The 12,764-nt window shown below is 32.0% G+C and overlaps 1 protein-coding gene and 1 long non-coding RNA gene across 2 annotated transcripts; both read right to left on the bottom strand.

Annotated features, from left to right (window-relative positions):
- Positions 1-298: 298 nt before the first annotated feature.
- On the bottom strand, positions 299-696 carry LOC111718062 (GATA zinc finger domain-containing protein 15-like; the record flags this gene model as incomplete). The annotated part of the gene is made up of 1 exon (XM_023493550.1): positions 299-696. A coding segment is annotated over one exon (318 nt), but the record flags the coding sequence as incomplete, so codon positions are not given.
- Positions 697-755: 59 nt separating this feature from the next.
- On the bottom strand, positions 756-2,852 carry LOC111718065 (uncharacterized). The gene is made up of 2 exons (XR_002768988.1): positions 2,767-2,852; positions 756-855 (listed from the first exon to the last, which is right to left on the bottom strand). It is a non-coding gene; the product is annotated as an uncharacterized LOC111718065 (long non-coding RNA).
- Positions 2,853-12,764: the final 9,912 nt, after the last annotated feature.

The raw sequence follows: 12,764 nt of genomic DNA, 5'->3' as shown, positions 1-12,764 counted from the left end.
CAGACAAAAGTTTAAAGGGAACTGTTGTGAATCGGGCCCGTCTTTAAATGAACGGTCGCTTTAGATTACATTTAAATTCTCTTTCAGGAAGAAAAAGTTTATTACAAACAAATGAAAATTGCTGCAGCGAAAAGGAACAACGAGAGTACTGTTGTTGAAGAGTTACTTGTTGGGGTTGTTGTTGGCTTTGCTGTTGTAGTTGTTGGTTTTATTGTTGTAGTTGTATTTGATGGCTTAATTGTTGTTGTTGTTGGCTTTATTGTTGTAGTTGAATTTGATGGCTTAATTGTTGTAGTTGTTGGCTTTATTGTTGTAGTTGAATTTGATGGCTTAATTGTTGTAGTTGTTGGCTTTATTGTTGTAGTTGAATTTGATGGCTTAATTGTTGTTGTTGTTGGCTTTACTGTTGTAGTTGTTGGCTTTACTGTTGTAGTTGTTGGCTTTACTGTTGTAGTTGTTGGCTTTACTGTTGTAGTTGTTGGCTTTACTGTTGTAGTTGTTGTTTTTACTGTTGTAGTTGTTGGCTTTACTGTTGTAGTTGTTGCTTTTACTGTTGTAGTTGTTGGCTTTACTGTTGTAGTTGTTGGCTTTACTGTTGTAGTTGTTGGCTTTTCTGTTGTAGTTGTTGGCTTTACTGTTGTAGTTGTTGGCTTTACTGTTGTAGTTGTTGGTTTGACTGTTGTAGTTGTAGGCTTTTCAGTAGTAGTTGTTGGCTTTACTGTTGTTGTTGTATTCATCCCTGCAGTTGTAGTTGATTCTGCTTGAATATATATGTTCAACGGTGTCCCTGCCATCAGTCCGAAGACACAAAAAAGAATAAAAATCATTTTTGCTTCCATATCTGTTGAGCAAGATCTACAATAAACTTGGTCTCAAAAATATCTGAATTTTGACTAAAATGTAATTTAATTTTAATAAGAAAGACAAAAATCATCTTCCTTGAAGGACTGTAGACTTAATTTCATAATTTCAACAGACTCTTCAGGCATAGAATGGCATGTCTAAAGTTTTCAGCGGAAAAACTTTCGCGACAAAATTTCTTTCGTATTTTGCAAACTTTTTTGCATTCCCCCCCTCTTCCACGCACGGAATGGAAAAAATGCAAATCTTAAGACGAAAATTAAATGTTCGCGAAAAATGCGAAACAATTTCCTTATTTCGCTGTAAATCCTAGGCATCACATTTTCTTTAAAAAATTGATTAATTTTAATTGCAGTTACTTTATTTGTATTTGCCTGCGTCAAAATTAACAGAGGAAGTTGTCAGAATTAAACACTTTTTAAGGTAGAAAGAGGATATCTGAGCTTTATTTTGTGATTGTGTTGTAAGGACTTGCTTAACAATTGATTTTTAAATTAGTGTCCTATTGTATTCACAAAGGAATTGAGTTTTTGTCACAAACTCAAATTTTCCAATACCTATATCTTTTTAACCCAATGTCGGTGACCTTTGATATTTGAAGCTATGAATTCTGTTAGATCAAATAATCTAAGTTTGAAATCTCCAAGTTTTAAACCATCCGGATGCAGAGATATAGGAATTCGAACATTTAAGTTTGTGGCAAAAACTCAGTTCCTTTGTATATAATAAAGCTCTTCTCTCCTATTATATATTAATGTTAGCTGTATCTGACCAAATGGCTGGACTGATTTAGATAATTTTTTAATTCAACGGGCAACGCCGGCCGCTTCAACTAGTACCCAATAATAAGGAAGAGTTTATATTAACAATTAAAAATGTACTGAACACACTTTTTCGTGGCCTCACACGACGTAAAAGTCAAAGAAGACCGTGTTTTTTTATCAAAATTGAGAAAGTTGAAATTAAAAGGGCAAAAATTGGCGAATTGTTTGATATCCCATGGTAGTCAGAACCTACAGGGTTAACTTTAATTTAAGGATCAAGCATTGATCCTCATATTTAAAAGTGCCAAATGCATATGGAGATCAAGTGTTCAAGATCAACGACACGCCTCACTAAAGTTCCGACCTTAAAGGGACTGCCAGCGTAATTTCAAATGACCTTCCATGCAAATAAGTTCAGTTGAGATTCACAACGGTAGCTTTTAAAACTTCGACATATCAAGGATGAGGGTCTGCCATTTATACAGTTTGTATTACATTAATTTCACAATTATAAATCAACTAGGCTTTTAGGGCGCCTCTCTTTAATTGATGCTTTATCTGTGAGCATCTTCTCTTTGTACAGTATAAAACAAAAACAAAAAAAAATTTGCTGATTTCATACTATGTTTTCGCGCATTTTCAAAATTTTACAAAAATAAATAACTTTTAAATACAAATTTTTAAAATTTTGATCATTCATAAACCTTCCCTGGGGTCACATGAGGTCTCGCGCAAAATTTGGGCCCGATCGGTTCAGCCGTTTTGACGTTTATTGGATACAAGCAAACATACACTAAATTAAACACCCAGACAGACAAGTTAAATTTATATATAGATTGAAAATTTAAAAAATATCGTTGAACGACTTTCTCAACCGATTTTCTATTTAGTAAATACCGCAATCTTACTTATGATCCGTCGAAGGTTTCAAGGGTAACGTTTTGAATCTGAACTTGACATTTTAGAAAGGAAGGTCACTTGAAAGTACGCTTACAGTCCCTTTAAGAAATAAGAATAAGTTAATATGAAGGGAAACTCTTAGGACAAATCTTCAAGTTCAATGGAAACAAATTTGAATTTTTATTTTAACAATCTCAGTAAAAGAAAAAAATTATAGATTACATTATTTTTGAGACCAAACCTAGTGAATATGTTGAGTAAAGAATGCGTTGGTAGTTTTTGAAGTAATGAAGAAGACAATTGATAAAGCTTAAATAAGTAATGTTGTTCTTATCTGGGATTCCGGAACAAAAAAAACATGAATATCGTTCATTTTCAAAAAGTACAAAAAATAATTATTCTAAAACTATTTTTCCTTTTATCTTATCAAATAACTGACGACTGATTTTTAAAAAAAGATTTTTTAGATTTTTTGTTTCTTCCTTTTTACTAATTTTTGCACCAAAACAAATGTCAGGGAAAAATTATTAAATGTCAAATGATAAGCTTTCATTGCAATCAGCGGGAACGCAAACAAATGATTAATTTTAATGAATTTTTAATGACGTCTTTTTTAACGTAACAGTTGGTAATTTCAAGTAACTCTCCCTGGTAAGAGCATGACATGTCCCATTTACGACCATACCTTCTAAACCTCATTTTGAGATGACATAAAGAAGATATTGTTTTTTTGTGTGTAAACATATTCGAAGGGGTTATGAGACCCTCCCCCCTGGAAAGTTAAAGAAGCTGAAGGTTAAGCATTGAAGACAAATTCATAAGTGTGGGGGNTTTGACCCCTAGAAGTACTAGTTCGCGGACTGTACAATTCTTGGTGATTTTGCGTACATAAGCTATCTCTGTTTATTTATTTATCTATGTTCATCCCCCACTCCAACTAAAAAAATGTACACCTTTTGAATATATTATAATTGTCAGCTCTAGTTGCAGCGTTGGGCCCACTGGCCCTGCCTGTCCTAGCCACGGCGCTCAACTCTTGAGTTAACATAATGAACATCATGATCATTAAGTACACTCTTGAATGTTCGAATAGGAGGGAGGAGGGGGGCAATCTCGTGCTAGGATTGAGTAAGGTTTGACTTATCAATATAACATGCTCTATTTCAAGGTTACCCACAAAGGATGAGACTGCAAAGACGACCTAAAACTAAATATGAGAATCCCAAGGTAAAATTAAAACTTCTGCCTTGAATATAAATGTTTAACAACTTTTCTATGATTTAGCAAAGAAAGTTACAACTTTAAAGTTGCAAGGAATCATAAATACACGGGACTAGACACTAGACAGTATACTTTCTGTACAATCGTCTCTGAAGTCTCATTCTTTGTGGGTAACCCTGTATATCAGAATAAATATCTATACAAGGTACAATTTTATCCTATTAAAAAAAAGACATCGATATCACGGTCTTAACTTTGAGCGCCTCCCAAGTCCCAATTCATATCCCAATAATACCATTTATGTAGAATCAAGCGTATATTGCAACTGTCATACTCTCTTTTACTAGTATGACTCAAGGTTATAATGCAAGGAAAGTTAATTGCAGTTGGGTATACTCTACGTAAATATTGAAACCAGTTCTCTCTGGACGGAATTTGTTAACAAGAATAAATGCATCAATGTTCGTTTAGTATCCGAGGATGATAAAAGCATTGAATCTTAATAATTTTGATAATTCACTTAATAGTTTCCTATGACCAGAATATTTCATTGATTTTTTATGTGAAAGATGGATCCCATGCCAGGCTGTGACATCCGTCTTGTGTTTACATTACCGCCCAGAGACAGTACACTGCAGTACAAAAGATGCGTACACCTCTGAAATAACTTTCCTTGCATTACAACCTTGGTATGACTCAAGATAAGAAATTATGTAGATTCTATGTGTGTACTTTATATCCTTGCATTACACATGATTCATGCAGTGTATTTTGATTTTGTTCCAGGAAAATTTCAGGAGTGCTTCAACGTTGCCAAGTTCCAGGATGCCACCAACACTGTTGACCAGAAGGAGATCATCATTGGAGAACCATCTTGCAAGTAGCTTACCCTCACTCTACCCATCGGGAAAAAATAACTAAAATTGTTATTTAACACCTTGTGCGGGTAAACAGCGGGAGAAACTATGAGAGACCTGGGCAACGCTAATACAGTGAAACCCTCATGTTTATCAAATTATTGGGTTTGATTTGCATTTTCCACTCATTTCTTTCTTGTCCCCTTAAAGGGACTGTAAACGTAATTTTTACTGACTCTACTTTGAAAGACCTAAGTTCTCCGGAAATGCAGTATAAAAGGGGTTTATACCACTATAAACACTTTTTAGTTTTACTTATCATTGTGTTTTCGATACAAATTGTACTTTATAAAATAATATTTCTAAAATTTATGATTATTTCCTCGGCTTTATACAAGATGTATTTTACAGAACTGAACACTTTAATCCTTATATCTTTTCCACTATTTTATCTCAGAAAATTTAAAGTTTGAAATATTAAAGGTTTACGATATCAGGTTACGAAGATATAATTACAGTTTCAGGTAAGTGTTCCTTCTGGCTTCGTTGACAAAATTAAATTTATCTGTATAAAGCAGAGATCAATACTTTAACAAATATCTGTATAAAGCAGAGATCAATACTTTAACAAATATCTGTATAAAGCAGAGATCAATACTTTTACAAATNCGCCTAGGTCACAGATCAATTATTATTGTTAAATCAATGAATTGATTTTATTGAAAATAGAATTAAAGATTTAAAAGGATATTTAAATATATGTGCAAATTACAAGTTATCAATGACTGAAAAATGTACTCATTTAAGTTTTAATAAAAATTTGTTATAATAAAAACACGTTTTTTTGCGAAACAAGGACATTTGTGTAACTTAGTTTGAAATGAACAATGTGGAGAAAAACAAACCTTTCTTCCGTATTCCATTGCAGTGAAGAAGAAAAATAGAAAATTAATAATTAAATCTAGCGTTTCTCGTTACTCCCATTTTTGTTGTTTAAAGTTTGATTAAAAATATGTTTTTATCTGGAATCTAGAAACCTGATATACAGTTTAAACCTTCCCNTCTCTCCTCCACTTCTCCTTCACTCATTCCTTCATTTTCCTCTCCCTTCATTGTCCATTCTTTCCTCATATCCCTCTCCCGATCCCCTATCTGTCCTTCTCTTTTTAAATCTCATTCCTTAACATTTTACACCTCTAACTTTAATAATTAAGGTGCAGGATAGGTTAAAAAGATCCCAAAAGTACTTTGGACAAATATTAAAATAAATTATATAGTTTTAGCATCGTATTTTATAATCTAGAGCCATAACATTAAAACTAGTTCTAGATTTAAGTTAAAAGTTAAAAGAGAAATTGAGAAATTTTTGACTTTCAAAATCTATCTTTATGAAACTTCTGCTCATAGTTGGGCTAAATGACGTAAACATTTTTTGCATAAAATACTAAGTATGATTTATCTGTAAACCAGAAAGTGCTAAAAATTTGCAAGGTAAATTAATTGCAAGCATAAATTCTAGAGGAAAAATATGCGCCCTTACTCTATAATTTTGGCCATGTGTACATATATACATATATAATGTCCCATTTCATTAAAATATAGTGCTTAGTTTTAATGAAGGTCTTTTTAAATATACCCTCAATTCCATATTTAATAAGGACCCCCCATACTTCTCTAGCTCTACACCAAGAATAGTTAGGACCCATGGAAACAAGAAATACAGAAGGAATTTTAATTTAAAGAGATTGTTCCCAAACTTTAAAATAAAGAGACTGTATACAAATTCGGGTTTTGTCTCTTAAAACTTGAAAGGACAATCTGTTTTTTGCAAAATAAAATGTGAGAATTGTGCGCTGTCAAATTTGACAGTTTGGCTGAAATAATATTTTGTCTTGATTTTTGTAATTAATTTTTTTTCATCACTTCATTTTTTCAAATATACGTTGTATACAGATTTCGTTTTTTCAAATATACGTTGTATACAGATTTCATTTTTTCAAATATACGTTGTATATACAGATTTCAGTTTTTCAAATATACGTAGTATACAGATTTTATTTTGTATACAGATTTATTTTTTCAAATATACGTTGTAAACAGATTTCATTTTTTCAAATATACGTTGTCTACAGATTTATTTTTTCAAATGTACGTTATATACAGATTTCATTTTTTCAAATATACGTTGTATACAGATTTATTTTTTCAAATATACGTTTTATACAGATTTCATTTTTTCAAATATACGTTGTATACAGATTTATTTTTTCAAATATACGTTTTATACAGATTTCATTTTTTCAAATATACGCTGTATACAAATTTTGGAGTATTTTTATTCTAACGAGCACACGATCATCTAGAATGGAGAAACTTGAAGAAATACAGTTTTTCGAATAAATTTCCAAGAAGAATGATTTACTGGATTTTTGACCCCACTTTGAAATATTTCGAGAATTTGGTGAAAAATGACGCCATTAAAGGGTGAACTTTCAACCCCCACCCTATATATACATTATACACTTTACACCACACATTTAGGGAAATTCATTATGACGGAGAGACCTTTTAATATCCATCCTTCTATGGAGGTTTAACTCCTTTTCTGGATTTTTTTTTATCAGGATTCAGGATTTAGAATTTAGGATTCAGGANATGTTTATCTATCTATCTGTATGTTTATCTATTTATCTGTATGTTTATCTATCTATCTGCATGTTTATCTATCTATCTGTATGTTTATCTATTTATCTGCATGTTTATCTATCTATCTGCATGTTTATCTGTCTATCTGTATGTTTATCTCTGTATCTGCATGTTTATCTATCTATATGCATGTTTATCTATCTATCTGTATGTTTATCTATTTATCTGTATGTTTATCTATCTATCTGTATGTTTATCTATCTATCTGCATGTTTATCTATCTATCTGTATTTTTATCTATCTATCTGTATTTTTATCTATGTATCTACATGTTTATCTGTCTATCTGTATGTTTATCTATCTATCTGTATGTTTATATATCTATATGTATGTTTATCTATGTATCTGTATGTTTCTCTATCTATCTGCATGTTTATATATCTATCTGTATGTTTATCTATGTATCTGTATGTTTATCTATTTATCTGCATGTTTATCTATCTATCTGTATGTTTATATATGTATCTGTATGTTTATCAATGTTTCTGCATGTTTATCTATCTATCTGCATGTTTATCTGTCTATCTGTATGTTTATCTCTGTATCTGCATGTTTATCTATTTATCTGCATGTTTATCTATCTATCTGTATGTTTATCCATCTATCTGTATGTTTATCTATGTATCTACATGTTTATCTGTCTATCTGTATGTTTATCTATCTATCTGTATGTTTATCTCTGTATCTGCATGTTTATTTTTGTATCTGCATGTTTTCTATCTATCTGAATGTTTATCTATCTATCTGTATGTTTATCTCAGTATCTGCATGTTTATCAATTTATCTGCATGTTTATCTATCTATCTGTATGTTTATCTATGTATCTACATGTTTATCTGTCTATCTGTATGTTTATCTATCTATCTGTATGTTTATATTTATATCTTCATGTATATCTATTTATCTGCATGTTTATCTATCTATCTGTATGTTTATCTATTTATCTACATATTTATCTGTCTATCTGTATGTTTTTCTATCTATCTGTATGTTTATCTATGTATCTACATGTTTATCTGTCTATCTGTCTGTTTATCTATCTATCTGCATGTGTATTTGTCTATCTGTATGTTTATCTCTGTATCTGCATGTTTATCTATCTATCTGCATGTTTATCTATCTATCTGTATGTTTATCTATTTATCTGTATGTTTATCTATCTATCGGTATGTTTATCTATCTATCTGCATGTTTATCTATCTATCTGTATTTTTATCTATCTATCTGTATTTTTATCTATGTATCTACGTGTTTATCTGTCTATCTGTATGTTTATCTATCTATCTGTATGTTTATATATCTATATGTATGTTTATCTATGTATCTGTATGTTTATCTATCTATCTGCATGTTTATATATCTATCTGTATGTTTATCTATGTATCTGTATGTTTATCTATTTATCTGCATGTTTATCTGTCTATCTGTATGTTTATTTCTATATCTGCATGTTTGTCTGTCTATCTAGATGTTTATTTGTCTATTTGTATGTTTATCTATCAATCTGCAAGTTTATCTGTCTATCTGTATGTTTATCTATTAATCTGCATGTTTATCTGTCTATCTGTATGTTTATCTCTATATCTGCATGTTTGTCTGTTTATCTAGATGTTTATTTGTCTATTTATATGTTTATCTCTGTATCTGCATGTTTATCTGTCTATCTGTATGTTTATCTATCAATCTGTATGTTTATCTATCTATCTGTATGTTTATCTGTGTATAAACAAGTTTATTGGTGTACCTGCACGTTTATCTGTGTACCTGCATGTTTATCTGTGCACCTGCATGTTTATCTGTCTATCTGTAGGCTTTTATCCATCTGCATTCTTTATGTATCTGTATTTATATTTGTCTATCTGTATGTTTATCTATCTATCTGCACGTGTATCTATCTATTTGTATGTTTATCTATCTCTCTGCACGTGTATCTGTCTTTCTGTATGTTTATCTATCCATCTGCATGTTTATCTATCAATCTGCATGTTTATCTATCAATCTGCATGTTTATCTATCAATCTGCATGTTTATCTATCAATCTGCATATCTATCCACCTAAATTTTATCAAATAAACTTTTAACAATTTTTTTCACTGTACAGTTTGGGGTGTGGACTATATAATTTGCATGAAATAAGATGCTTGAATATCAGTTATTAGACTGGACTGCTTGATTGCCTGTCTGTTTGACTGCCTGACTGCCTCAGTGACCATTGCTTGGGAAAAGATGAAAAATGCTGATAAACTAGGAAAAGGGATGCTCGTTCCACTGTTTTTTCTGTTTACGCCCCTTTGACAGAAATAACAAGATGTTAATCTCCTACTTTTCATTCCGTTCCTTCGTCAGGTTCTAAACCTCTTGGTTTCTCATTTCATATTTTTAGTAAATAAATACTTTCACTTTTTATAGAGATAAAATTCCCTTTCTATGTTCTACTCTGAAATAGATAATAGAGACTTCAGATTGAATTCATTCTCAATCCTTGGAAATATTTTGTACTTTTTACTATTTTACTCTCCTTAGAAGTAATTTCTATTTCTCCTTATTATTTTATTGGGAGTATTTTTCCTTTCTCTTCAACCATTGGGAGTACTTTCCAGTTCTCCTCAACAATTGGGAGTACTTTCCTTTTCTCTTTAACCATTGAGAGTAATTTTCCTTTCTCCTCAACCATGGGGAGTACTTTTTTTTCTCCTTAACCTTTGGGAGTACTTTTCCTTTCTCATCAACCATGGGGAGTACTTTCCCTTTCTCATCCACCATTTGGTTTCAGTTTTCTTTTCTCCGAAACCATTGGGATCCCTTTCCTCTACTCCTAAACCCTTAGATGCACTTATCTTTCCTCATCAACAATTTGGAGTACTGAAAAACTTTTACTGTCTCTGAAACCACTGAGAATGCTTTCACTTTCTCCGGAATCATTGGGAGCACTTTCTCCTTCTGCTCGAGCAATGGGAGCACGTTCTTCATCTCCTCAACCATTATGAGTACTTTCCTTTCTCCTCAACCATTGGAGTATGTACTTTCCCCTTCTTCTCAATCCTAAGGTGTCCTTTCCTCCTCAACCATTAGGAGTACAGGAGGACTTTCACTGTTTCTTAAACCATTGAGAGTACTTTCCCTTTCTCATCAACCAATGAAAGTACTCTCACTTTCTCCTCAATTATTGGGAGCACTTTCCCTTTTTCCTCAACCATTAGGAGCACTTTCCCTTTTTCCTCAACAATTGAAAGTACTTCCTTTTCTCCTCAAACCCTGAGAAAACTTTCCCTTTCTCAACCCTTGAAAGACTTCCCTTTCCCCTCACGACTGAGGGTGGGGGGGGGGGCAAGGGTAAATGTTATTCCTTACATCTATCTGGATTCATAAAAATTAAGTCCTTTTATCATATAATTATCAACAATTTACTGTCATCATTTTGTTATTATTATTTTTATTACATTTTTTTATTAGATGTATATAAATTTAGATTCATGGGGTTCGTCAAGGTTCAAATTGGAAGTTCTCGTTTATTTGACAGCATCCGGTTAAACTTTTTCATCTTCCTTTATTTATCTTTCTATCTATCTATCTAGCTAGTCATCTACAGGGTTACCAACAAAAGACTTCAAAGACGACTTTCCGTTATTTAGTCCGTCTGTTAATTATCAGCAACTGTAAATAATTACATAAACTTATAAATTACTGTATATTCAATGCAAAATACTGAATTAAACCTTGAAAATGTCATAATTAAGGAGTTTCAGGTCGTCTTTAACGTTCCATTCTTTTTAGGTACTAGGTACCCTAATTATACTTAAATCTGCATGGATTCTGAACTTAAATAAATAATTAAATAAAAGATCAACCATCATTCCGTGGAAAAAAGGGTATTATTGTACCATGTTTTATTGTGATATAAAAGTTACTAAAGTTGCATATTCGAATTTATTAATATTATTTTCTTTTAAATTTAAAGGGAGTGACCGGCTATGTAAGGTAGTTGAACTGAGTATGCANGGGGAATGAATTTAGTTTTTGTTTTATAGTTATTATTCTTTGCCATTTTAAACTCGGTTTCTTTTCCCAAATCAAGAGGTATAAACGTACCTAGACTTTATTCAAGGCAGAAGACCAAATTTAACCATCGGATAGTAAAATGTAAAGTTTTAAAATGGTACAATTGTGAAACGAACATTGTCATCTTTGCATGAAGGGTCACCAGAAATTAGGCTTACAGTCCCTTTAAGTTATTTAATATAATATTTTACACTAGGGTTGTAGATATCGAATTCAGTCCCTCTCCATGTTTTTGCGGTAAACCTTTCCAAAATTTAGAAGTAAAAAACTAAAACCGTTTATTTACAAGGATAAATAGTGGAGGGGGGTTCAACTAGTATTTCCTTCTCTTATTGGGGGTAGGATAGGTTAAACACAGCCCTATAATTTTACCTTAAATTGCTTCCTTAGACCATGATGAGAGTTGAGTAACAAATACACTTAATTATNGAACTCCCAAATTGAAAAAGAAAATATATATTTGGGCGTTAAAAAGATGTTTAAAACCCTAATCGATAACATTTATGATCTGCAATATTGCAAATAATCACAGAAGTTTCCTATTTAAATGGTTTCGCATTATTGGCTCCTCTTCTCTAGAGACGACTGTACGGAATTCATTTTAAGTCTTTCTTCTACAATCTAGGGTTCCTTCAACTGAAAACTTGTTCCTTAAATAACCATATAAGGACCTTTTCCAATAAATTCTAAGAATGTTAGCCTTTACAAGATGTGTTCCTTTGTAGGCAACATGGATATATGAATGTTTGATAGATAAATGCCTAAATATACTCCCTGCTGTGTTATTAACTAAATTATGATCGTACAGGGTTACCCACAAAGGATGAGTCTTTAAGGACGACCTGCAAATCTATAAATGTTAGGACTTTGAATGTTTGTTAATGGTTATTGAATTCTTTGACAAAGAAAAGAATACGTTTACAGCCGAGGGAATGTAAGAATAAGTTTACAGCCGAGGGAATGTAAGAATAAGTTTACAGCCGAGGGAATGTAAGAATAAGTTTACAGCCGAGGGAATGTAAGAATAAGTTTACAGCCGAGGGAATGTAAGAATATGTTTACAGCCGAGGGAATGTAAGAATAAGTTTAAAGCCGAGGGAATGTAAGAATAAGTTTACAGTCGAGGGAATGTAAGAATAAAGACTAAACAAATTCCGTACAGTAGTCTCTGCAGTCTCTGTAAGTAACCCATGGATGATTCAATCTTTCTATAAGTTTTTCAAGACCTTACCACACACACTCACTCAATCACTCATTCACTCACTCACTCACTCACTACCTCACTCACTCACTCACTCACCCCCTCACTCACTCATAAACTCAATTGATAAACTTGCTCAGGCGCTTATTCTAACATCCTCTGCTCTTATAGCTCAGCTTCATGAATTTTTAAATG

This window comes from Eurytemora carolleeae, unplaced genomic scaffold (assembly GCF_000591075.1).
Source record: "Eurytemora carolleeae unplaced genomic scaffold, Eaff_2.0 scaffold1189, whole genome shotgun sequence".
NCBI lineage: Eukaryota > Metazoa > Arthropoda > Copepoda > Calanoida > Temoridae > Eurytemora > Eurytemora carolleeae.
This window is presented reverse-complemented; position numbering and strand designations above follow the sequence as displayed.